Source organism: Saccopteryx bilineata, chromosome 2 (genome assembly GCF_036850765.1).
Source record: "Saccopteryx bilineata isolate mSacBil1 chromosome 2, mSacBil1_pri_phased_curated, whole genome shotgun sequence".
Lineage (NCBI taxonomy): Eukaryota > Metazoa > Chordata > Mammalia > Chiroptera > Emballonuridae > Saccopteryx > Saccopteryx bilineata.
The window spans coordinates 250,671,382-250,698,391 of NC_089491.1; the positions used below are offsets into that span (position 1 = coordinate 250,671,382).

Genomic DNA, 27,010 nt, shown 5'->3' on the forward strand with positions numbered 1-27,010 from the left:
CAGATCAGATCGTGTCAGTTCATCCGTGGCTCCAAACCCTTTCATGTCTCCTCATGGCTCTCGGATTAATGAAGTCTTTATCATGGCCCAAGAGGCCATATGTGATTTGCCCTGGCCCCATTTCCTCTCTTACTTCATCTCCTAACACTTACCACCCTTCTCCATCCAATCCTTCACTCGCTCCAGGGACCTCCTTGCTGTCCCTCTAACAGGCCAGGCACACACTATTTGCACTGGCTGTTCCCTGGACGTGGGTGGAATGGTCTTTCCTCAGATATTCACATTGCTCCCTTTCCTCATCTTCTTCAAGTCTGCTCAGATGTTACCTCTAGTTGAGGCCTCCCCTAAGCACCCTGTTTACAATCACATCATCCTCCCAACCCCTGGAGACGTATAGTAGTAAGTGTTTCTCTAAGCACTTACAATTTTCTTACATATTCTATAACATTGTTTATGTTGATTGTGTCTCCCTCCACTGAGAGCAATGACAACAGGATTTTGTGTTTAGCTCATTGATGTATCATGTTGATGGAGCAGTGGCTGCACATAGCCATATTACAAATCTTAAGTTTGAAAAAACAAAGCGGAGAACAGTGTTTGAAGCATGCACCCACAACATTAGAAAGTAAATAAAAATCATGTTTACTTGTATAAGTTTAGCTTACCTCTGGAAAGATACCAGTGGTTGCCATGCTGTGGACAAACAGTTGTCAGGGGACTGAAGAAGACATTCTTTTTTTAGTCTTTTTTGGATTTTCCTCTATGTGTATATATTGCCTATTGAATAAAAAAGTGAAAATAAATCATTTGGGACAGAGAATACAGTAATGTCCCACATAGCTGGCCCTTACAGTACAGGTCAGCTCTAATATACTTTGGTGTGCTTACCTTCTTTGACTCTTTTCTGCAGACACCTCCTCTTCTCTGTAATTATGGCATAAGAGCTCTTCCTGTAGAATTGGCATTTGATTGGAGTCTAGCACCCTGCAGTGGCAAGTGATGGACATTTACGGACCTTAATCTTCATTGTTCTGAGTTTAATGGTGCCTAAATACCCTATGCCTGGTTTCTAGAGTTCATGCAACAAAATTAATTCCTATAATTAATGGCTAATTTAAAAACTGACCCAAGCCACTGAGCTTCTTTGAGCTAGTTTCTGTTTAGAGAGGGAGGCATGTGGGGCTAGATGGCCTCCAGAGGCACTTGTACAAATTGTGTAATCACAAAAATGAGATAGTAGTTAGCAGGATGGAATGTGGGAGGGGAAGAGGACACTGGCATTGATAATGTTGGGTGGTGGATTTACAGGTAGTTATTACATTTTTATGTTTCACAATTAAAAAGATAAAAAGGAGATCAGAAAATGATAAAATTGAAGGGCAATTTAAAAAAAAAAGGCTATAGATAGATTCTGAGAGGCCCAATGATCCCAACTTGGAGATTACGTTTGATTCAGCTTCTGATTTCCCAGACTAGCCAGCTGGGAGTGATGCTGTGAAGGGACCAGGTCACTTCAGTTCCTCCCACTGTAAGCTACTCTATATCTGTCCATCCATACCCCAGTCATGATCATGTGGGCTCTGGGACACTCTTACCTATCCTGATGGCCACATAGACGTCCCTTCATTGCAATTGAATCCCTTCAATTGTCAAATCAAAAAGATTTGCCTAGTGAGTTAGAACTAGAATCAGAACCCAGATTTCCTGACTCCCAGCCTAGTGCTTTCCTTTCTACCTTCCTGAAAAAGCTAAGATGCTCAGGGTTAGAGAGACTCTTCATGACTTTGTCTTTTGAAGGACAACAGTAGGGGGCAGATCTCCACATTGCAATATGGGATCCTTAGCACAAAGATCTATGTCTATTCTTCATTTCAAAGCTAATTGTGCTGGAGACTGATGCTTGGAGCCTTTGTAAGTGAGTTTCACTGCTACAGGCTCAGGTCTAGGGGTTGAATTTATGTGATTTGCTTTACCCCTTCCAATGCCTCAGTTTATTCAGCTATAAAATGGACTCGACTATCTACCTTACGTGTTTGTTATGAGGATCACACAAGATGGTGAAAGTCCTTTGTAGGTTAATATAAAGTTTGACTCAGGTTGTGGAGGACGAAGAGGTGGTTAATGTTACAAGCAGCCCGGGCTTCAGGAAAGAGTTGGACATTTGGGGGATTAAGAGAGAGTCCAACATGGTTGGAGGATGCCATGAACTAGGGTCTTGAGTGGCAAGCTAGAAGTTTGGACTCTGTTCTGAGGCCACTGGATAGCCATAGAGGACTTTATGCAAGTTATGACTGGACCTGATTTGTTTTAAAGCCCAAATTGCTCCAGTCAGTAGTGTGTTAGGTCCACTGCAGGGGCCTATCTGTATCATTACCAGGCAATCAGCCTGCAGAGCAAGGAGCATGGGCCAGGACTAGGCGGTGTGGGGATCTGGCCTGTGTGATTTTGGCAAGCTTCTAAAAAACCTCTAAGGTTCCTGTCTATAAACTGTAAAATGTTATCACGTCATGGTGTTACTCTAAGGATCACAGACATGCAAAGTGTTTAGTACAGAGAAAGCCTACACATCCATTTCCCTTCCCTTATGTGCCATGAAAGAAGCTGAGCCTCCTTTGTTCACCAGAGTCATCCTGTCAAGTTTCATCGTCCCTTCTTTACAGCCGGCCCCAGACTGGGGCTGTTCGCGCCTGCGCGGTGGGCGTTAGGTGTGCAGAGAGCGGCGATATGGCACCGCTTGAGTTGCCTGGCAACCAGGTCGCCTGGCAACGGGCGCGCACTACGGGGACCTAGCACGCTGAGGCAGGTGAGCCGGCGGAGACCGTACAGGGGGTCCAAGACAGGGGGCTCCCAGACCCATCCATCCCGGCTCACACGGGTCCCGCGTCCTCACACCCCAAGGCTCTCTCATCCGCGTCTGGTCTCCCTCAGCTCATGATCATTAGAAGAGGGCAAGCCCCTGTCCCCAGGGCCCCACCGTTCCCTTCAAGGGGAGCCCAAATCAGAAATGGCTGCGTCCCTCCCAGCGGGGCCATAGGCCTCCCCTTGTCAGCTGGTGCCCAGGATCAGAGTTCGGTGCACTTCTTTAATTGGAGTGGAATCCTACTAGGTTGAGGCCTGCCACTGCCACTGATGGCTGGCAGCAATACCCACCACAACAACCACCACAGCCAACATAGCTGGAGCCCTGGTGTGCCAGGCTCATGAGCATCAGTTAACATGCTAACTCTGGGAGGGAGGAGAGGAGGTGCTATTACCAAGTCTCTTTTGCAGCTGCAGAAAGACACAAATTCTGCAGAAATTGTCAATGGCCACCCATGGCCTGGGTCTGGAGCCTGTTCTTAATACTAAGCCACACTGCCTATAGTTGCTCGAAGTTTGAGTGTAATAAAAATAATTCACTTTTTAACCCTTTTAACTGTAATTTCTTCTGTATTCCTCTTTTGTGGATTTGTCAGAAGCATCTGAATATGGTCCCTGATGGATTAATGAGCTCCTACCCTTACCAGTTGTTTCCTACATCAAGCTCCTTGTCCCAAAACATCAACTTCCTCCTTTGTAAAATGAGGATAACACAAGTTTCCTTCTTCTGGGGTAGTCAATTTAGATACTAGATATTGCTGGCACAAGATAAGCACTAAATCAATGACCATATTAGTAAAGCATGGGTGGTTTCTTCTATTGTTAAGCATAGGAGAGCTCTGGAGTTTGCAGTTTGAGCTGCTACTTACCTTCATTATGACCTTGAGCAGATCCATTCATTGCTGTCAGCCTCAGTTTGTTCATCTGTAAAATGGTTGTAAGACTATCCATCCAGCTGCACTTACAGTTTTGAGGCTCAAATGAGAAGTAGCTTCTAAATCACAGTAGTACTAATGACAACTTTTTGGGTTCTTTTAATCAGTGGTTTCCGCAGAGCTTCATTTTGAAAGCTAGAGAGTTGCCTTCTGCAGGTGTGGAAAGATGGCCCACACCCGGATCTCTATGTACCTTCCTCCCAACATCAACCCCACCCAGGCTGCCATTGCCTATGGTTGTCGGGCCCTGCCCAAGCTGAATGAGGAGCTGCAGTCAGAGGACCTGCTGACGAGGCAGAAAGCCCTCATGGCTCTGTGTGATCTCATGCACGACCCCGAGCACGTCTATGTGGCCATCAGCATAGGTAAGAGTGTCCCAGAGCCCACATGATCATGACTGGGGTATGGATGGACAGACACAGAGTAGCTTGCAGTGGGAGGAACTGAGGTGACCTGGTCCCTTCACAGCATCACTCCCAGCTGGCTAGTCAGTCCTTGCAAGACACCCCTCATCAGCTGACCCAGAGCCGCAAACCAGTCTTCTCTGTTATGGCTTGACCAAGTGGCCACAAATCCACCAAATAGCCCTGTTTATCTGTCTTATCCACAAGGCTGTCACAAAAGATAGGCACATGACCTGTTGAAACCTCATGGTATCTGGACCTCTGTCCCTTGTTTCCCACTTTCCTAATTACCAAAATAAAAGTTGAGGTGATTTTAGTGGCATGGCCACACCTTTCCCAGATCAGGTACATGATGAGTGAACTGCTGCTTCTCCCTCCAGACTTAGCTGCAGGGCTGATTTAATTTCAGAGTTGGTGGTGGTCCTAGCATGGTGTTGAACACCTGGTGGAACTTCAGGAATAAGGGTCGCTGTTTAATGAGCCTGACTCTGGGCCAGCACCACCCCACATGCTGTGTTCATGTTATCTTAATCCTCATAGCACCTACCCTGGGAGGGAAGGAGCATTCTCAACCAACAGGTAAGAAAACCAAGGTGCAGACAAGGGGTATGAGGCTAGGGTGGCCTGATAAATAAATGAAGCAGGATTTTTATTTACTTGGCCTGGCATCCCTAGGTGTAACCCATTCAAGGGTGCATGACTAGTTGGGGTTAGAACTGGAATTGGATTCTGGTCTTTCCAAGTGCAAAGGCCATTTTCTTAACCCTGCGGCAGACTGCGAGAGAAGAAAGCACTGGTCGGAAGTGTGTAGGGAGATTCACGAGGGGGTTAGATGAAATGATCCCTGGGTGTGAGCACACAGAGCCGCCTATAGTGACCCTGGAATACTTCCTAACTCCAATGATTCCCCCATGCCCCAAAGTGGCAGAACCTCTGATAATCTTGGTTGCCTGATGTTGGCTTACCTGTTGACTTCTGGTTCATTGAATGTTGAGATTGATAAATGTTCAAAGGTGTTTCTGCCTCGCAGGCTGCCTGGAGAGCTTGAAAGCATTGCTGAAGGATACCAACCACGTGGTACGGATCAAGGCCACCGAGGTGCTGTACATCATGGCGACCCACAACGTGGGCAGGTGCGCTGCTGTTTATGGAAACCAATGCCAAGCTTTGGAGCTACATCCCACCCCTGGGTGGCATGCTTTGAATGACCTTGAGTGCTCTGAATTTGTCTGTAATACAGTTCCTCGGCGGGAATTCTCTTTGGCCAGAACAGGCTATGGTTGCGTCTGTGGGGTCTAATGGAGCCCTCTATTCGGTTTCCAGCTCTGAGCTTTCCCCTTTGAAGGTGGAAAGAAAGTTCAGGCCCCACACCTGCAACAATTTAAGCTTTTTCTCGACTCTTTATGGGGAGTCCAGTTCCCTCTCTCAGACTCCGTCAGAGCCTATGGCTTTGGCTCCTGTCCCCATAGGTGTTAAGACACCAGCCTCAGAGTGAATACCTGGTCTGGGCTGGTGGCTTCAACCCCTGCTCATGACACCAAGGTTCTAAGTTTCTGGCACCTGGAAATGCCCCTTTCCAGTGTAGGCACAGCTTTGAATTTTATACTAAAAAAGTGGCCCATGTAGTAATTATGTTAGCAGTTTGTGGGGAGGGGATTGGAGGTGCTTTTCCATAACACCGCAGTTTACCCTCTTAACCTGGAATCACTAGTTTTACTTTGTATTAAAAACAGATCCAAAAATCACAAAGATCCCCCAAGCCCTATCTGAGACTGCTGCCTACTGTGACATACCCAGCAAGGAAGGAGGAAAAGTGATGGTAACAGTGATCAGAGGACACCACAGGGACAGGGTGCTTGTTCACTGTTGTGAGCATGTTTGTTGTAAACAACAGACGCCCCTTCAAAGAAGCTTCAAATCCTTTCAAGGGAGTCAATGTGTCTCACAAAACTGAAAGTCTCTCAGTCCTGTTTCTCCACAAACCTTCTGTGCCTCATTGTCCTCATCTGCACCTGCTCGTGAGACAGGGAGTTAAAGGGGTCAATACACTTGAAGTGCTCAGCGTGGAGAAACCTTGGAAATGTCTGCCCCATATTGATCTGGGTGGCCGCTCCTTTCTCTGGGGATTGCTGCCTCCCACTCCCACAGATGGCTACCTTAGCCCCTCAGTCCCCTTGACCTTCCTGACTCCTCTCCAGGATCTAATTTCTGGCCCCTAGAAGGAGATGCGGCTAGTTAGCCCGATCCCGTTGCAATCGCTATGAACGGGGTCCATGTGGGAAGGTGGTACCAGAGTGAGACTCCAAAATGTGTCTTTTAAAAAAGTTGAATGATTGTGAAAGATTCTGGAAGCTTTTAGCACGCAGATTCCTTTATTAATGTTTCTGAGTTTTTGCTCTACTTTAAAGAAACCAACCCTGCAAATTCACATGTACCAGGAAGGGCAGACTGGTGCAGGGGGTAGAGCGGTGGGCAGCGGTGGGAGCCCTGGCCTGGGGTGTCAGAAGTCCACCCTCTCCTGCTCTGTGTCCCAGCAAGACTCTTGGTAGAGTCTGACGGTACTGATCTGTGACAGACCTAGGGATGGTGCTTTAATATCTCAGGGACACAGAGGAGGGAAGCACTCAGTCTTCCCTCTCCTCTTTTCTCTCTCTAGACCTGATATGGACATTATTACATAGTAACCCTCAGTGAGGCGTGATGGATGCTGAGAGGAGAGATGTTTGAACTTGGGCAACTATAAAGAAACTATCAGCCTAGTGAAGGGATGATAGGTTTGTTTACCGGCACTAGGCGGTCTGGGCAGGGAGAGGAGGTTTCCCATCTGCGGCCAGGATATCGGGGTGGAGTTGGTGAAGAAACCATCACTGACCTGATGCGTCCTAGCCCCACACTCCTGCAGTGTTCCCTGCTGTCCCTCCCACTGACCTGAGCAAGGCAACTCGTGGTCAGGGCCCGGGAGGCCCAAACCCTGGCTCTCTCCACTACATCACATTAGACAAAGAATACAAAGGGACAAAACTAACTGGGACCAGCTTCTGAAGTTCACCCTGGGTTCAGTGGCGACATAACTAAAGCCAGGAGCTCTCAGAGCCCATCACGTGCTGAGTTACTGCCCATGTTGAAACCCTTCTGTCCTCTTGTGCCCATACAGGCAGTGACAGCAGGGGGATCAGGGTGGAAGCCTGGGGCTTGGCATCTTATCCCTTTGAGGAGTTCACCAGTATGATAGCTCACACACAGCAGAGCCCCTGGGTGGCCTGGCTCCCCCTGCCCCTCTCTTGCTTGCCTGCTGGTGAGTGGGCAGGTGCCCTAATGACAAACAGTGGATTTACAAGGCAGGAGTGGCCCGGGGTGGGAAACTGGGTGTGGGCTGAAGAGGCTGAGACACCTCACGCCAGTTAGTCAGGCAAGGCCCCTGCAGCTTGGGTGTTCCACTGTTATTTTATTCCCTAAGAATAACCGAGAACTCCCCATGTGGTTCGGTCCTGGCCAACGTGGCAGAAACACGGTTTGGTTGGGCACTTCCTGTGTGCTGGGCACTGGGCAGGGGCCTCACACCAAGTTCTCACTTATTATTGAACCTAGCCCCAAAAGATGTGATCTCAGAAGTCCTCTTGACAGATGAGATTGGGTCTAGCAATTAGATATTTAATCAAAAGAAATGGTTAAAAAGCCAGGACTTGGAGAAACCATACATTACCTTTAAACAGTCTATTTTAACCCAAAACACAAATGGTTGGGCACTCACCAATCCCTGTGTGCCACCCAGGCCTCCTCTTGGATATGGGCCCACTGATTGGTGTTTTCCGTCATCCTCTGGGCTTACCATACCTGTAACCTCATCTAATTTGCAGCTTTGGTTTTTTAAAGTAGAGCAAGAACTCAGACACTAATGAAGTAATCTGTATGCAAAAACCTTCTAGAGTCTTTTACAATCATCTCACTCATTTTTAGAGATTCGCTTTTGAGTCTTCCCAAAGCATTCAACTTGGTTTTCATAAGGAAACTATCTTATCTAATTGGCTTACCTAATATTTAATTAACTTATATAATTATCGCAACAGGGATAACAGGCGTACACAGGCTCAGAGGCAAGCAGCTGGCTGCCGGGAAGCTGGCAACTCAGCTGGGAGAGGAGGGAGGGGCATCGAGTGGCTCAGTGTCCTGGAGCATCAGTGCTGGGCGGGTGGGCAGTTCAGAGGAGGTCAGTTACGAGCTTCTGCTGCCTCTTCCCATTTTACAAACGATGGGACTGGGCTCAGAGGAGTGAAGGGAAGGATCAGGGCACAAAGCACCGGAGTTGGAGTCCTAGCCAGGAAGGGGCAGAGCTGTGGCTCTTTCCACCGCCACACAAACCCCATTCCCTCTCACAGCCTGGAGGGAATCCGTAACATGCTGTCCACTTCGGGCCTTTGTCTTCTCTCAGGAAGCCAGAGGGATGTGGTCTGCACCAGCCAGCACGAGTTCAGAATCCAGGTGGGGGTGAGGGTGGGCAACTGACTTCTCCTTCTTCCTGAGTCCTCTCCATGCTTGGTCTTAGTTGTGTCTAAATCTGACTTCTCTTCCCCAGAGAAGGCTTTCTGGAGCATGGCATCATCGCCGCCCTGTCTTTCCTGCTGAGCGACCCCCTGACAGCCTGCCGGGAGAACCTGCACTTGGTGTACAAGCACCTGGCCCAGCTGCCTTCAGGTAGGCTCACAGTGGGCGCTCAGCAGCCCTCCATCTCGTCTCCTTCCTGGCTCCGGCGTGTACCGTGCTGCAGAGCATTGTCTAGGGCACATTTTTATGAAAGTAATGCTTTATTAAGGTGCAAAAAGGCATCAATCATACATGAACATTTAATTAAATTAATGTTCATTAATTTAAGGGAACATGTGCAGAACCACTGCCCAGATCATGACATATATGGAGTATCCCCTGCTCTCCAGAAACTTCCCACATGCCCCCTACCAGTTACTACCCTCACCCAAAGGCAAACAGTATCTCCGATTTATAAGACCATAGATCAGTTTATGCGTCTCTTAAAACTGTACATAAGAGGAAACATATAGCCAGGACTGTTGTGTTTCTCACTTCTTTTGCTCAACATTTTCTCTCTGGATCCACGTATGTTATGTGCTACTGATTTTTGTTGATTTGCACTGGAGTATGGTAGTCACATTATATAAGTATACTACAGTTTATTTACCCATTAAATAATATAGTTCATTATCCACTGTTGCCGATGGACATTTGAATTTGTTTCTTGTTAATGGATACCAAGAATAGAATGGTTATAAATAGTCTTATAAATGTCTTATGATGGATACTGTATATATTTCTTTCAAGATATACCTAGGAAGAGAATTGCTGGGCATAAGATAAGTTTATATCCAGCTTTAGAAGTGACTACAAATGGCTTTCGAAAATGATTATACCAATTTACACTTCCACCAGGAGATGGGAGTTCCAGGGCACTAGTTTTGCGCACACTTGACCTTTCCTGTCTTTATTTTAGCTATTTTGGTGAGTGGTAGTTCTCATTTTTGTTTTAATTTGTATTTCCCTGGTGATCATAACCCTGTAAATATCCTCTTTGGTAAAATGTCTTAACATGCTTTTAAGGATTAAAAAGGCCTGCCCTAAAAGCCCACTCTGCCCCTGGCCTGATGTCCACCCCCTCCTCAATTAGAAGCAGAGTCCAGGGTAATGGCCACCCGTGGGCTGAGATTTGTGTCTGATTGCCATCTGTCCCAGCACATGATGCAATGAGCATTTAAAATGAGGAGTTCATGCAAAGGGGTATGATATCAAGCCTTTCAGAGAATGTCCTAAGGCAGACAGACAGATGTTGTGGCCCAGGAGTCAAACAGACCTGGGTTCCTTCTGCCCTGCCCCTCGTTCTCTGAGTGCCCCTGGATAGGCTATTTCCTTATCTCTGAAATGAAGCTGATAATACCCACCTCGAGGCCTGAAGCAAGGGTCAAGTGAGAAGAAGCTCACCAAGCATGTAACACAGCGCCCCCTGCCCCCCATGAAGTGAGCCATATATACGTTCAAGGCCAGTTGTGAGCACTCCCTGTGTTAAGATCCTAGAAGGAAATGGCGGTGGGGCTAGGGGCAGCAAGGCAGGCCTGATGGAGTGGAGCATGTGGGGGAGCATGCTAGGTTGGACAGCAGAATTCCCTGCTGGTCTTTTAAAAAGACCATCTGCGGGCAGAATCATCTGTGGGGATCTGAGGATGGGGACCCGTATACACCTTTCTTAAGTGGACCTTGGCTGATTTTCATGTGTGGCCATGGTTGAGAGGCCCTAGGATATTGGGGTGTCTCTCTGAAGGGGCAGTGCTTGGGGCTGAGCCCTGTGCTCACTATGCAGGAACCTATAAAGCATTCAGATAAGTAGATAGACAACGATAATGAACGTCAGGTACCATAACTCAGCTTTGCTAAAATGTTAACATTCTACCATATTTAATATGTGCTTGAGATTCTTGTTTAAAAAAAATACACCTGACTGGTGGTGGCACAGTGGATAAAGCATTGATCTGGGATGCTGAGGTCCCAGGTTCAAAACCCCGAGGTCGCTAGCTTGAGTGCAGACTCATTCGGCTTGAGCGCAGGTTCACCGCTTGAGCACAGGGTTGCTGGCTTGAGCGTGGGATTATTGACATGATCCCATGGTCACTGGTTTGAAGCCCAAAGGTCGCTGGCTTGAGCCCAAGGTCACTGGCTTAAGCAAGGGTTCACTGGCTCAGCTGGAGCCCCTCAGTCAAAGCATGAATGAGAAGCAATAAACGAACAACTAAAGAGCTGCCACTATGAGTTGATACTTCTTATCTCTCTCCCTTTCTGTCTCTCTTTCCCAGAAACAAAAAAAATACAGTCCATACCCCTCTGTTAAACTCCTCCATTCAGCCCCCCTTCTTCTGCCCTCCCTAGAGCTACCAGGGAGGTACTTTGGGGACTATATCACCAACACACATCTTTATTATTATTATTATTTTTTACCACAGATGTAATTAGATATAGATCTTTCCTTGCATGTTTTCTAATTCTATGTACACGGATCTTGTTGTCTGTACCTCTTTGCTACTTAAAAAATGTAATGTTATAATTTTGAGATTTATGCGTATCATGTCGTGGGGTTTATTTACTTACGACAAAACTGTGCCATGCGTTTCTGGTGTTTGGATGTATACTTACATGCAATATACTCACCCCTGCCTGGTTGACAGGCACACGGTTGTGTCTGCTCCTGAGCATTGAGTGAGTGGCTCAGCTGGAGGAGAGCATCGTTGGGCAGGGGGAATGCAAGCCTTCAGCTTGGCCAGATATTGCCTGTGCTTCCAAACCCACCCAACTGTATCTTAGCCAGCAACCTACTGGCACGTTGTGCCGCGTCACTGTAGTGTGGCTTGGTTGTCTCTGTAACCAGGGGAGGAGGCATCTTTTCTCTGACACACCGCCTTGCTCTCCTCTCCTGCCCAGTGCCTCCTGGGAGCCTGAGCCCATTCGTTAGATCGTCTTTTCCATTTCTTACTGATTTGAGGGAGTGTTTCATTTCTCCTGGGTTCCAACCCTTTGTGGGTTACACACAGTGGAAATACCAGTTACCAGGCCAGTGCTGTGGCTTTTCACTGTTTATTTGTTTACTCAGTGGTTCAGTAGGTTTCCAGTTTCATCAATCTTTTTGTGTTTTATTTCCTTGGGGGGGGTGCTATTTAAGAGAATTTGGTGCTATTTAAGAACTCATGAAGATATTCGGCCATATTTTCTTCTGAAAGTGTAAGAGTTCTGCTTTTCACATTTAACTTGTGGAGGTCCCTGGAACGAACTTTTGCCTGTCTGTCCAGGTCGTTTTGTCTAGTCCTTGCCAGGCCAGCACTGCCTTAATTACAAAGGCGCTATGTAGCCTGTGTTCCAGTGGACTGGCCCCGCTGCCTGCATCTTCTCCCTGTAAAATTTTCTGGAATCGACATGCTCTGGGTGTACCATTAGGGGTAGGGGGGCTGTGGTCCTGACAAGCCTTCTCGGGGGCCTGAGCGGTGAGTCTCTGCCTTTATTACAGGATTTCCTGAGTGCTGCTCATTGTCTGTGATGTTTCCAGGAGGGAGGCCTGGAACATGCTAGCTGGAGGGAGGAAGGGTGGGAGACACACAGTGAGGTGGGCACCCCAGGAGGTCCATCTGGTGGTGGTGGGGTGGGGCTCTGAGTGCTGTAACTTCTGTGTATGCCAGTGTCCTTGGGGTGTGCTTGCTGGGCCTTTGGGTGGGCTGAGGTCACCTGTTTCAGAGGCTCTGCTCTTATCAGCGGTGATTTTGGGTAGTAGCAAAGCCTGTTGGAGCCTGAGTTTCATCACTGAGCATGGGCAATGAAATGACAGGTAGCCTGGGAGCATGTGTGGTTTGGCTGGGATGGTCTGCACTCGAGGCCCAGCCAGCTCTCATTCTGGTGGTCACTAGTATGGGTTTTCTATCAACGGCCACCCTGGAAGGCACCTTCTGTCCCCAGTGGAGTGCTTGGCATGTGGCTGGCACTCAACAACTATTGGTTGTTGTTGAGTGGGTTTTATGCCATATTTTAAAAGATCATTTGTTGGTTATTTTCATGCTGCAATTCACTTATTCACCCCTTCATTTGTTTGACAAATGTGTTGTGGTGTCTGGGCGAGAATGGAGGTCTTTCCTCTGAGTCCTTGCACTAAGAGCCTGGCTTACTGTGTGGTTTCCCAAAGTAACCGGCAGTGGGCGCCACAGGACTGATGACAGCCAGACTGGGCCCCGCTGTGATCTGGGGCCTCAGGGTGATGCCTGTTGAGTCAAGGAGAAACCAAGATTGCAGAGGCAAATGCCACCTAGAGGCTGCAAGTCCAAGCTCCCCTGAGTGCCCATCTGCAATTCCGGAGGAAAGTTGTCTCTTTTTGTGGCCAGGGCTTCAGCTCCAATGCTGAAACTTAGGATTCTTCTGTGACTGGACTTGGTGCAGCTAAGCAGCCTGGGGCGGGGGGTGGGGGACTTGGGAAGTATCCCTGGGGCGGGGGGTGGGGGACTTGGGAAGTATCCCTCTACCAGAGCCTCTGGTCATGCCCAGGCCCCCTTGGCTCCGCTTTCTGACCTTGGCCTTGGAAGGACAGGGCACAACAGGGGCGATGTCTGGACACAGGCTTGACTCTGGTAGTTCTGAAGTGCTGGAGGACATCCCTGGAGTCATGTACCATCTGGGCTAGGGAGAGAAACCGGGAGGCTGTGCGCAGGGGAAGCTAAGGCCACAGGGGCAGTGGAAGTGTAGGTGGAGTGGCCGTTGTAGGAGCAAAACGGGGTACTCTCTAGGACCCTAGGACACAGCTCTGCCTGGTGAGTCGACTCAGAGCAGTCCCGGCCCCTCCCACTTCTCCTGGCCTGAAACCTCAGGGTGGAGGGCAGAGCTGGCTGCTCCGGAGGGGTGGGCTTTCCTTTCTCATCTGTCTCAGGACAGGGCGGGGGTGCCAGGGCCCCTGTCAACCTGACTGATGAGCAATTACCCCCTTTCTAGGTTTAGCAAAAGACAACTACTTCCAGTGGTGACGCTGCCCACTGGAGTCCCAGCTGCTGCTCTGCTAGATGCCTCCTTCCCCTTCACCTCCCCAATCCACCTGCCCCCTGCAGCTGGGAGACCCTTTCCCTGTCTGACCCAGTCAAGCCTGGCCCTGGTCCTGGTGTCTGTCCCCATGCTCTGTTGGGGCAGGTGGCCTTTCTCAGTCTTCTCCACAGGTTTTCATAATATTCCCAGTAGTCCCAGGTGGTTTGGGACAGCCCACACATATGGAATTACCAAAAAGATCAAATCCACCCTGGCCACGTGCTGTGTGGAACCAGATGGCACCTGGCCTAGGACATACTCAGCACCAAAGCCCCACACCCCTCATCTCTTGGTCAGGCCTGTCCACCAGGGCGTCATCCATCCTTGGTGATCCCCCTTGTCCTCGAGGTGCAGGGCACCCCTCCCTAGCACTTGCTGCTGTGCCAGCTGGACCCCATGCCCGCTTATTCTTGATGGCTAGGGCCTTATGTGGCTCTGAGGAGTATGGGCAGACAGCACAGCCTCTGCAGACTCAGGCCTAGTTGGGTCCCTTGTTATACACCCTGTGTGATGTTAGGAGTATGATGTTAGGAGTCATCACTTCTCAGGGTCTCTGCTTTCTTTTATGGTAAAATAGAATCAAAATTGTCAGCTTCCCAGGAGTGGGAGGTGCCTAGTGTGCGGTAAGCCATCACAGCATCATCGAGGGGAGCTGAGGTAATTGTGACACTGTCATTTTCCCACTATATCAGCTGAGGCTGCACGGGCTGCAGGGGAGGACAGCAGTGTCCCTGGACCCCACACTCCTCAGTGTGTCCAGGGAGAGGATGTTGGGCTGGTGGTCAGACCTGGGAGGAATTCGTCATTTGCATAAGGTGGGATGGGAGCAGCTTCCCCTGCACAGGGAAGGCCTCTGCCCTTCAGGTGGCCTTCCACCAACTCTAGCCTTCTCTCGCCATCCCCTCTGCTAACCCCAGAGCTCATTTTCCTTCTGGGCCTTCAGCTCAGCTCAGTTCGTGCCTTCCCCAGGCTGGACACTGTTAGGGCACAGAGGAGGAAGGAGGAGGGTCAGACAGTAGACACCCCTTCCCACCTCGCCTTGGTGTGGGTGCACTAAGAGGCAGCCTATAGGAGAGAGCGGGCGTCTAATGCCCAGGGACCTGAGGCCCGAGGGACAGAGGGATCTTAGACTGGGAGGATGGGTGGAGAGAGGAGGGGATGTCACAGCAGGCTCAGGAGAGGAGGAATGGGTGAGATAAAGACTGCATCGGGGCCCTGGCTGGTTGGCTCAGCGGTGGAGCGTCAGCCTGGCGTGCGGGGATCCCGGGTTCAATTCCCAGCCAGGGCACATAGGAGAAGCGCCCATTTGCTTCTCCGCCCCCCCCTCCTTCCTCTCTGTCTCTCTCTTCCCCTCCCGCAGCCAAGGCTCCATTGGAGCAGGGATGGCCCAGGCGCTGGGGATGGCTCCTTGGCCGCTGCCCCAGGCGCTAGAGTGGCTCTGGTCAGGGCAGAGCGACGCCCCGGAGGGGCAGAGCATCGCTCCCTGGTGGGCAGAGCGTCGGCCCTGGTGGGCGTGCCGGGTGGATCCCGGTCGGGCGCATGCGGGAGTCTGTCTGACTGTCTCTCCCTGTTTCCAGCTTCAGAAAAATTCAAAAATTATAAAAGAAAAAAAAATGAGAGAGAGAAAAAAAAAAAAAGACTGCATCGGAGGGCAGGACCCAGGGGGAGGAGCACAGGCCCTGGGCAGCCTCCTCCCATCTTTGAACTCTGCAGGAGAGAAGGCAGAATCCTCCCATTTCCCTCTCGCTGTGTATTTTTAGGTTAAAGATGCTCATAGTGAGATTACTGCTCTTTTCACAGTTGGCATTAAAAGCACAAAATAAGTCTCAATGATTATAAGTCACACATATTTCTTCTTATACAAGAGCCCCCTTGGGCTTTTGCTGTTTGGTGATGTGGGAAGGCGTGAAGGGAATCCCCACGTGGGCTCAGGGGTGGCGGGGGCGGGGTAGAGCGCGAGCTTTGTGTGTGCGTCTGAGTGCAGCGTATTTGCCTGTGTGCACCCGTCGCCCCTCACCCAGTGCTTTGTGTGGGTCCTGAATGTGAGAAGTTGGTGAAGGGTGGCTCAGTGCTCCCCATGGGACCTACCTCTTCTGTTCAGGTGCAGAGCGATCAGGGGCAGAGCCAGGTGAGGACCCAGGCCTCAGGAAGCACCATTCCCCGCTGCTCCTCCTGAGGATGACATCTCTACCACTCCCTGACCTTGACCTTGGGCCCTATCCTCAACCACAAAAATGGGTCACTGTAGACAGCCTCTTTGGTAATGAGTGTTAAATAGAGTGATTTGTAAGGAGCCTGGGGGCAAGGTGAAGAAACTTCCTTGACTTCTAATTAGTGCTTTCCACCATATGGAGATGCACCTGACCAGTCAGCAATGGGGGACCTGCGGGGCCACCTCCTTCCCACGCCCAGCAGGGCCCAACTTATGCTGTTGGGGGTTGTCTGCATGCACCCTCCAGACTTTCCAGGCACCTCTTCTGCTCTGTGGGGACAACTCTGACCCTGGCAGAGGTGTCTTTAGGGTGTGAGCAGTTGGTGACTGTGCAGCCTGGGTGGGTCTGGGGAACAGTGGGAAGGGCAGGAGCCAGCATCACCCCCAACCCTCAGCCCCTCGGGAGACGGGGGCCTGGTAGAACTCCCCACTTTTGCAGGTTTTTCCCTCTCTTGCGGTTTTTTTGTTCTTGATCTTCATTTCAAGATGATTTTACCTAAATGTGTGTGTGGGGGGGAGGGGCAGACTAAAAGGAACCTCGGGGTAGAAGTTGTCCCCAGCTGCCCTCCCCAGACGTCAGCCCTGCACACACACAGCACGCTGGGGCAAAGCTGGGCTCATTCAAGATATTTTATTTTCTTAAAGTAGACAATCTTTGACTTTCACACCATACCAGCTCCTCTTCCCTCTGTCCATCTCTTTAAGTCCTTGGCTGTGATTCTGTGCCGTGACCTTGGACACATGGGTACCGAACGAAGGCGAAGAGAGGAGATTTGGCAAGGTCTCTGGCGGTGTCTTCCCTCTTGGCAGCAGTGGGGGTTCGTATTTACACGCGGCCCTCTGCCAAAGTCCTTTCACAGTGGCAGGTGCCACGGGCCCTGGGGCAGAACGGGCCAGAGCTGGTGGTCCCAGCAGGGCCTTCCTCAGGCTACAATGCTGGCTGAGCCTTCACAGGAGTCATAGCTGCTCTCAGCCTCAGGTGCAGGGTGTTTGGGGATCAGGGCTCCATCTCTCGCCTCCCCTTCCTCTACTTGCAAAGCCACAGATAATTTACTTTTTAAATACCAAGACACTTAGCTATTGTTCATTTGCTCCTGGGTGAAGAACCTTCTTTAAATACATCACATTTATTTTCTGAAATAAAAACGAAGCAGAAACTGCACCAGTAACAAGAGGACGCTGCACAGGCGTATGTACAACGCTGCCTGCCCTGCGAGGCTGCCACAGGGTGGCCGTTGCCCCAGCGTCGCTCGGGAGCAAGGGACAGACTCGTCCAGATAACAACTGTTATATTCAGCAAGCCAGACACAAAAAGGACCACCTGAAAAAAAATAGGTTTTGAAAATCTGCATTTAAAAAAGAATACTCAACTGCATTTGAAATTGTATTTGTTTTTCTGCGAAACACCACAAATTTGGCCAAAAAAAAAGGATGTCAAAGAGGAAAAACCAGGTTTGATTTATAAAACATCAGATGAGTAGAAGAAAAGCTGGAACCCAGCTGGCCTAGTTGGAAACAAAACGGGCCACTCATGTTATTGTGTGGATTTTTGCTGCATATTTTGAAGCTGTTTAAAAAAAGCTGTGAGTGGCTGGAGGTCTGGTTAGTGCTGTCATCTGGCCTCGCACCTGGTTCCAGAACGAAGAACGTGGTACCGAGTAGGCCAGAGGTGGGCGTGTCCAGCAGGGAAGGTGCTCAGACTAGCTCTGGTCCTCGCTCCTGGTCAGTGGCAAGGCTCCTTATTCTAGGACTGAGCTGGCCTCCTCCAGGTGGCCCGGCCGCCTCTCCCCATAGTCCCTTGGGGGGCCTCCATGCAGACGGGACCAACTTGGGAGGAGGGAAGGGCTTGGGAACTTGGTGACAGCTTCTCAAGTATTCAAGAGACCTTACTTACTGCTTTGGGGAACTTTGCTGTATCCAGACTGTGTGAGAGTGCGTGTGTCTACCTACCTAGCAATCTATCCATATATATTTGTTTGTGGAAATGTGGGGGCCAAGGAGGTGGAGGCACAGGGGGGGTACATTCTTCAGGCCCCCTGTTTTCTGCCCCTGGTCTGGGTCTCCCTAGCACAAGTGGAGTTGGTGTGTGACACCCCAGGGATTTTGTCACAGGCAGGCGGGCTGGCCTGGCCCCTCAGCAAAGGCCTATGTACTTGAGATTGTTCTGTATGATGACATCTGTCACTGCATCAAAGACAAACTGGATGTTACTGGTGTCAGTGGCGCAGGTGAAGTGGGAGTAGATCTCCTTGGTCTCCTTGTTGCGGTTCAGGTCCTCAAACTGCCGCTGGATGTAGACGGCGGCCTCCTCGTAGGTGTTCTGGCCCTTGTACTCGGGGAAGCAGACGGTGAGCGGGATGCGCCGGATTTTCTCTGCCAGCAGGTCCTTCTTGTTCAGGAAGAGGATGAGCGAGGTGTTGATGAACCAGTTGTTGTTGCAGATGGAGTCAAAAAGGCGCAGGCTCTCTGCCATTCGGCTCTGAGGGAAGGACATGCTGGGGTTAATCTGGGTGTGCAGCTAGGAGAGACCCTGGCCCACAGCCCTGCTGGGAAGCCCCCCACAAAGCCTTCCAGCCCGTGGCTGCCCCATAAGCGTCCTTCTGTTGAGAAGTCCTTCCTCTGCCAGGCCAACTGTCTTCAACTGCCCCCCCCACATGCTCTAGAGCCCTGGAAGTGGCTGGCGCCTCCCTCCAAACCCTGGTAGCCTGGCACATGTTTGTAAGAAGCTCTTCTTCCCGTTAGCCCTTCCTCTGGGCCCCACCTGTGACAACATGAGGTTTTGGGGCTGTGGCCTGGCCGCCCTCAGCCTAGTGGACTGGGGCATTGCTAACCTCCCACCAGTGGTGGGATTCAAATAATTTAACAACCGGTTCTCTGCCCTAATGACCATTTTAAGTATAAAAAAAGATATATCACCTGACCTGTGGTGATGCAGCAGATAAAGCATGGACTTGGAACACTGAGGTTGCTGGTTCAAAACCCTTAGCTTGCCTGGTTAAGGCACATACAGAAAGCAACTACTATTGTGAGTTGATGCTTCCCACTTCTCCCCTCTCTTTCTCTCTCCTCTATCTAAATATTAATAAAACAAAAAAACCCTGATATATCAAAAGATAGTTTATTTCATGCATTTAATACTTAAATAAGAAAAATAAGAGGTACACAAAACTAGATTATAAGAGTTTTAAAACATTAATGAAAAAAATTAAATAATACCTAAAAAAACCCCAACAAAACTGTTATTTAAGATATTTCCATATGGCTTTTTAAATTTTTTTGTGGCAGAGACAGAGAGTCAGAGAGAGGGACAGATAGGGACAGACAGACAGGAAGGGAGAGAGAGATGAGAAACATCAATTTTTTGTTGTGGCTCCTTAGTTGTTCATTGATTGATTTCTCATATGTGCCTTGACTGGGGGGTCTACAGCAGACCGATTGACCCCTTGCTTGAGCAAGTGACCTTGGGCTCAAGCTGGTGAGCCTTGCTCAAACCAGATGAGACTGTGCTCAAGCTGGCGACTTTGGGGTCTCGAACCTGCGTCCTCCATATCCCAGTCCGACACTCTATCTACTGCGCCACCGCCTGGTCAGGCTCCATATTGCCTTTTTTTTTTTTTTTTTTTTTTGTATTTTTCTGAAGCTGGAAACCAGGAGAGATAGTCAGACAGACTCCCACATGCGCCTGACCGAGATCCACCCAGCACGCCCACCAGGGGGTGATGCTCTGCCCCTCCGGGGCGTCGCTCTGTTGCGACCAGAGCCACTCTAGCGCCTGGGGCAGTGGCCAAGGAGCCATCCCCAGCGCCCGGGCCATCTTTGCTCCAATGGAGCCTCGGCTGCGGGAGGGGAAGAGAGAGACAGAGAGGAAGGAGAGGGGGAGGGGTGGAGAAGCAGATGGGCGCTTCTCCTGTGTGCCCTGGCTGGGAATCGAACCCGGGACTTCTGCATGCCAGGCTGACGCTCTACCACTGAGCCAACCGGCCAGGGTTCCATATTGCTTCTTGATTGGCATCCTCACTTGCAATTTTTTTCACCTATGGACAGAATGAACATTACTATGGGTGCTTAGAATACACCGTGCCTGACCAAGTGGTGGTGCAGTGGATAGAGCATCAGACTGGGATGTGGAAGACCCAGGTTCAAAACCCCCGAGGTCACTGGCTTAAGTGCGGGCTCACCCGCTTGAGCGTGGTATAGCTGGCTTGAGTGTGACATCACAGATATGACCCCGTGGTCGCTGGCTTGAGCTAAGGGATACTTGTTTTTCTGTAGCCCCCAGTCAAGGTACATATGAGAATGTAATCAATGAACTAAGGTGCTGCAATGAAGAATTGATGCTTCTCATCTCTCTCTCTTCCTGTCTGACTGTCCCTATCTGTCCTCTATCTCTCTGTCTCTGTAAAAAAAAAAAAAGAAAGAATATGCTGTTGCACAGATGAACCCTAAAAGAGTAAGGAATGTAAATTTGTGATTTTCACATTGGGTGGCCACCCAGGCGTCCATCTCAGAGAGAAACCTGATTACAAGTGCCATTTTAACAACCAGTTTGCCAAACTCAACAAAAAATTAGGTATTGGTTCTGCTGAACTGGTATGAACTGGCTGAATCCCACCACTGCCTCACACACTGAGGGCCTGGCCTGCGCCACCTGCACATGCAAGCTCCAGTCTCCCAGGGGAGAGACGTTATCATCACGTCTCCTTCAATCTGAGCAAAGCCAGCCTTCTGCCTGGCAGTCAGCTCCGGCTGTTGGGGTCTGGGTCCCATCCTTTGAACCTCAATCATACCACGTGTCGTATCATCAGTCCTCAGCTGGAGTTTGTAAGAGGGTGGCCTGCGTTTTCGAGACCAAAGGCTCCAGTTCAGAGAGCTAAGGAAGGCTGGGACTCACTAGAGATTACACATGGCCTCTACCAGCCCAGGGAAGATTCCACGGCCCCACCGCCTGGTGTGGCACAGGATGGCAATTCAGGAGGTGCAGTGACCACAGAACGTGGTACCCGGCTCTTCTTCACCACTCCTCTAAGGACTTTTTAAGTGTGTTGTACTGACTGTGGTTTTTAAAGGAACATAATGCATTTGTCTGACTCCCAAACCCACTGTTTCCATACAGAACTGACAGTTCTGCTAACATGAACTTCTGCTGGTGAATTACTGCTCATGGAAGCTGCCCCTTATTTTAAGATGAAATGAATAGGCTGAGTGTCCAAAGTCTAGAACCAGTTGAGTTTAGATCTGAGGCTTTGAATTTAATAACTTTTCTGACCAGATTAGACCACTGACGTGGTGACGGTGATGGAACTGCAGCTGGCGCTGGCAGTGTAGACATGGGGTGCCAGCTTAGCTGACCCTCACACCTTCCTCTTCTCGTTGTGCAGATGAAGAAACAGAAGCTTAGAGAGGCAGGAATGTGCTCCAAGTCCCACGGCCTGGAGCTCTAGGCTCACTGCACCTCCAGGGTGGACAGCTAGTGCTGTTGGGCCCAAACAAGGTCACCCAGGTAGGGGTGCCTGGGAAGACGCCATACGGAAACCCTGCTTTCCCACAAACCGAGTTGTCTGAGGGATGGGTCCTACAGCATCAGCGCTGAGAAGGAACCAAGTTGTGGGGGGAGGATGCCTGGAGGCACAGTCATTACCCCTGACGGCAGAGAAGCTGCCCTGAGATTCTGTGCTCCACCTGAGGGCTGATCGTGTTTTTCAAAGCCAATGTTGCAGCGCATTTGTAACAAGCTCAGGAATAATGGAAGCTCTGAAAAGTTTCAGGTCTTAGGGGGAGGACTTTTCTGCAGAGATAAACAGAATACAGGAGCTGCATTCCCAGCAGTGCCTGAAGGAGCCGCACATATTCCCAAATGGGAGAGCTAAGTGGTGGACTAGGATTGTCACGTTCTGCTGGGGAGTAATTCACTCTAATGGATTCCTGGAAGCCACATCGTAAAGACTAACGGAGCTGTCATTTCTCATAGGAGTGATGTCATAATCAGGAGCTGTGCTTCTGTTCCCAAATTTTACATCAGATAAATAATAGATGTAACCCATTAGCACATATTAATTCACTGAGCCAATACTTGAACACACCTTAAGGGTCAGTGACAGGTCCTAGCTCTTATTATAGGTAATGAAACCCCAGAAGCAGGCAGAGGGCTTTCTCCCATGGCTGAGAAGGGGGATCATCTGACCACCAGCAAGTGGGACTCAGCAGGCCAGTGGCAACGATTAGTGAGCAACCCAGAATAGGGGCCAGGACATGGTCAGGGTCCTGCACAAGCATCTGATTGGGGGCCTGGGCCTGCCTCCCTGAGCCCTGCTGGGTCATTTTGGGTGAGAGCTGGGTGGCTCTTGTGCCCAGCCCAGCTCCACTTGGGCAGACAGGCCATGGAGTCTGGGAAGAGGGGCAGGAGGGCCGCCTCCACACGCTGAGATGGTGCTTTTGTGTGGGTCACCAGTCATGAACGGGGTTCAGCTGGTCGGTCTTCTGCGGGGTATGTGTGCAGGAAAGTTCAGCTGCTGGGTCCTGAGTGGAGTGACCCCTCCAGCCTATACAGCCAACCTGTCCTCTTGCTGCTCAGCACCCCCCCCCCCCAGCTGCTGACTTCAGACCCCGATGACCAGCCGCCCTGAGTCCTGATGCACTGAGAGGCCTTCTGCCTAGTATGAACCTCAGGCTCTGGAAGGCTCTTTGGAGCCTGGACAGCTCTCAGCCTCACGTTCCTTGCCTGGAAATCCCTGGAACTCTCCTGAGGTAGCTGGAAAGGCAGCTGTGCCCTCGGCTGCCCCTTGTACTTGCTCATAGGATCACTGTGGCTGTGCAGTCTCATTAGGACCAAAAACCAGGCATCTCCCTCATCTCAGGCCCTCACCCGCTCCTGGGGCTCCTTTGGCTTTGCTGGCTGGCACTTGGGGGCTCAGGTTTCTGGTTCCTTCTCTTCCTTGGGACAAGCCATGGGGAACACTCGGACCATCATTTAAATGCTGGGATGATGACAGGCATCATAGAATAACTACAAAACCTTTGTGTAGATGCCCTGCCCCAGGGGCCCTGCCACGAGGTGGGTGGGTAGGATGGGGGCAGAGCCCTCTGGTTCTCTGACACTGTGCCCATGGTGTCACCATCACTGTAGCATATGTGCTCCTGTATCTGAAGAGCTGCCAGGTGGGCAGAGCAGCATCCTGACACCTCAAATCACAAATCATTGAAAAAGGAGCATGCTATTTTGGGCTGTAACTCTGGAAACTGTGTGAAGCACACAGAGTGTGAGTACGGGAGGAGTGAACCTACCGGTCTCCAAACTCCACCCAGGCAGCGGCAGCACAGCTGTCAGCCTCCCTCCTTCTCCCACCTCCCCACGTTCTGCTTACCCTCCATGGCCTTGCTTGCAGCTTCTTCTTCCTGAAAGCACCCAACGTCTACTCCTGCCCCTGTACCTCCACTCAACTTCCTGTGGCACACACCTGGCTGGGCCCCCTGCACCAGGATGGGAGTGCATGGCCTGGGTGTCAGCTGTGGCTTCATTCCTCTTCTCCCTGACCGCTCCCTGGCCTGGGGGAGGTTCCACTCTGCCACCCAGTTCTCCTTTTGCTCTGTCCACTTGATGTCATGGGTAAGAGCTACTCCCGAGGGCCTCCAAGGTGGTAAGACAGGTGAGCCATTATCTTCCTGCCGTCTTACTGGGCCCCTTTGGCAAGAGGAGCCAGGGCAGCTTTGGCATCACTCCAGTGTATCAGCCTGCTGCCCCTTCCATCAGCCTGACACAAACACCCGCTCTTCAGACCCAGTCAGAGGAGCTGCCTCTGCCACCTAAGGCCACGCTGCAAGCTGGGTGGGCCACCACTTCACACACAGGGAGACAGAGATGGAGGCCTGGATGGCCGAATCCCAGGGCTCAGCTGACAGCCTGAGTTTCCACCAATCACACATCCTCCTCCAGCTTCTCCTGGAACCAGCCTGAACCCTGGGGCCCAGGTGACCTGGAAACCCGAACCTGCCAGGGGCAGATGCTCTCTGGGTGCCCTTTTACACAGGTGCTGCTCTAGGCACGAGGAGACAGAGAGGTGGGCTGACAGCCCTGCTCTGGAGAACTTAACGGGGGCTCTCAGCGAGCTTGTCTGTATCAAGAGGAAATGAGGGAACTGTAATGGTGGCTAGCCCACAAGGGTCAGCTAGCCACCAGCTCTTGGTGTTTTAAGCCTCAGTTTCCCCCTTGCAAAAGGGAGTCCATATGTGTACCTCCCTCAGAAGGTGGCTGAGGCCTACAGTGTGACATGCATGGAAAGCTCAGTCCCCCCACCCAGGCACCACTTGCTGCTCGCAGCCATCATGGACATGACTCAGACAAAAGGAAAAACCTCTGGGAGTAGGGAGCATTTCAACAGGGCCTGGGGGTGTTCTGAAAGGAAGAGGGAAAGGGAGGGAAAGGTGTTGGGACGGTGACCAGCAAAGGCTCAGAGGCCTGGAGCTGTAGTGGGGCATGCTGGGAGGGGTGGAGGTAAGGACACAGCCAAGGCTGGGAGAGGCTCTGTGTGGCCCTGGGACTCGTTTCCTCAGCTCTAGGAAAAGTCCTCAGTTTTGCTATAGACTGGAAAGCCCAAGTCTGCCCATTGTAGGAAAGCCTGGAGTGTTTGCTCATGGGGACTGTGAATTCAGCTTTTCATAGTGAAAGCAGAGCTGGGAGGTGGGGCTGCAGACATGAATGAGCTCCATTCACCAGAGATGAAGCCAATCCCATGGCTGGCCGTCCTACAGCTGAGCCACCAGGCCTATCTGGGCAACAGAGTGCCAGGCTCCACGAGCTCCAAGGGCAGGCCTGGGTGGGGAGACTGCCTGGCAGTGCCCTGACCGGATGGGCCAAGGGGGAGGCTTCATACAAGGCTGCTGTCAAGCTGGCCCCATTCATGAAGTGACAGACAAGCCTCTGAGAGCCCTTCTTGGTGGGAGGCTTGGGGGCACTAAGGGAGGGGTGCCTATCAGCCAGCAGAGTGTGGCTCAAGGGGCACAGGGGCGCTACTGCCACAGTGAATGGCCAGCCCAGGTCAACAGCCTGGTGTCCATCCTCATTGTGGTGCTGCTACTTCCCCAAATAGCTGGAGAGGCCCGGAGACCTATGCTGTGGGCCTGGTGGGCGGGAAGAGCCTCATGACTTCCCTGGACCATCCTGAAACTTGCTGATGGGGAGTCTGGGCCTGGGCATCTCCAGCCTTCTCTATTGGGAGAGAGCAAGTACACCCCACTGTCAGGCCCATGCTCCGAGGTCCTGGCAGGCCATGGCAGGGGTTGAGGCTATGTCAGATGTGCCTGCAGCTATGGAATCGTATGACGCAGTTGTGCCACCAGAGTAAGACCACTTCAAGAATGGCGTCCGTCACCCAGGGAAACAGCTTAAGCTTTATCCCTAAAGAAGTGGGGGACAGGTCATCCAAGGTGAGAGAAATGTGTTTCTCCTCACAGTAAAACTGCATAGAAGTCTAGAAATGATGGGATGCTCATATGACCCTGCTGGGTAGCCATGGGAGGCAGGCAGAGGCTGCACTAGGGTGCCCCAGGCTCTGAGGGGAAGAGGCCAGGCCGGACCCAGACCACAGGCTCAAAGCAACTCCCTCCTGGACCCCAGATCTGCTGTTCAAGGCTGTCACGTTGCTGGTTGAGGTTGTCTATTCTTCTGGTTGCATACTGCATGCTCCCTGCCCCACTAGCCATACACCCTGTGGAGGTGTTTTGACTGACTAGAACCCTTGACATAACAGTGTCTCAGGTTGCCTCTGACTGATGGGTCAAAGGGCAATCTGGTGAGCACCAGAGCCTGGGACTGTGGCAGCTGGGGAGCAGGAGAGGGGCCCCTGGGAACCAGAAATGCAGCTGGGTGCCCTCCTCCATGGTGTAGGAGACAGTGATCCCCAGGGTAAGGGGTGGAGGGCGAGCAGACACTGGTGTCCTGGCCAGCCCAGTCCTCTGGGCCAATGCCTATTGTTTCTCAGGTGCCTGGGACAGGGGTCCCATTGTACTATGGGTGAGACTAAACCCACCTAAGGATGTGACCCTGGGCCTCAGAGCCAGGTGATTTTCTGTGGCTTCTCTGGTGCCATTATCTCAGGCCTCTGGTTGGGAACAACAGGAGAACCTGGATTTCAGACAACCCACCCCAGGGGATGTGGGACTGTTAGGGACCAGGAGTGTCAAGCCCGGGATTAGGTTGGGATGGAGCTGTCTGCCCAGTGTTTGTGCAGAAGCACACTGTTTACCAGGGCCCCAGACCTCATTCTACCATCTAACTACAGAGTGACCTGGGTCTGTCACTTCCTCTCCTGAACCACTTCTGCCAGGGGACCCTGGAGCAGTGTGCTATGTGTGGTTGGCACTGTTAGCAAGTTCACACTGTCCTGAGCACTGGGACTTCGAGACATCCTTTGACATTTACATTCTAAGAAGCCTCCCCTGACAGCCTCCCCCCCATTCTCTGGGTCTCCACAACCTACACAGATGTTGGGGGAGCACCTGGGTCCTGCCTCAAGGCCCAGTATTTCCTGGGTCTCCTTAGCTGCTGGGCTGTGCACTTGCCTCTCTTGCCTGGCTGGGGCCTGGAGACTGCAGCTGCCACTCTGCTTCTGAGTCTAAGGGGGAGGCCATTACTTTCCCTCCCTGTCCTCAAGGAGCTTCTAGTGCATATGGGGGCTGATGGGAGGAGAAAGGGATGGGCAGACAGAAACCGTGCAGCCAGGCAGCTCTTTCTCCGCAGAGACCCAGCAAGGGAGCAGGCGGAGAAGCCTGAGTCATTTCCGCTCACGCCTGCAGGGACGGGGACTCAGAGCTTGGGCCCCCTTGGCAGCTCCCGTTCCCCTGTCGCCTGCTAGAATCTGTTTCTCCAACCCCTCAACCCTCTGCATGGAATTGTGCCCCCTTGTAGGAAATGTTTCCTGGAGGGCAGGGCCTGTGTTCTTGGCTTACCCAGCACCTGGCTGGAATCACCATGACCCTCTGTAGACAAGAGGGCAGATGTGGTT

The 27,010-nt window shown here is 51.2% G+C and overlaps 2 protein-coding genes across 2 annotated transcripts in view; one reads left to right on the forward strand and one right to left on the reverse strand.

Annotated features, from left to right (window-relative positions):
• Positions 1-2,663: 2,663 nt before the first annotated feature.
• RSPH14 (radial spoke head 14 homolog) overlaps positions 2,664-27,010 on the forward strand; it is a 77,548-nt gene continuing 53,201 nt past the window's right edge. Inside the window, exons 1-4 of the mRNA XM_066255018.1 lie at positions 2,664-2,803; positions 3,902-4,159; positions 5,229-5,331; positions 8,772-8,890. Coding sequence (XP_066111115.1) covers positions 3,961-4,159; positions 5,229-5,331; positions 8,772-8,890 — 421 coding nt within the window. The 5' untranslated portion in view covers positions 2,664-2,803; positions 3,902-3,960. The remainder of the gene's footprint in view (positions 2,804-3,901; positions 4,160-5,228; positions 5,332-8,771; positions 8,891-27,010) is intronic.
• GNAZ (G protein subunit alpha z) overlaps positions 16,626-27,010 on the reverse strand; it is a 54,199-nt gene continuing 43,814 nt past the window's right edge. Inside the window, exon 3 of the mRNA XM_066260048.1 lies at positions 16,626-18,492. Within this exon, the coding sequence (XP_066116145.1) occupies positions 18,148-18,492 (345 nt within the window). The 3' untranslated portion in view covers positions 16,626-18,147. The remainder of the gene's footprint in view (positions 18,493-27,010) is intronic.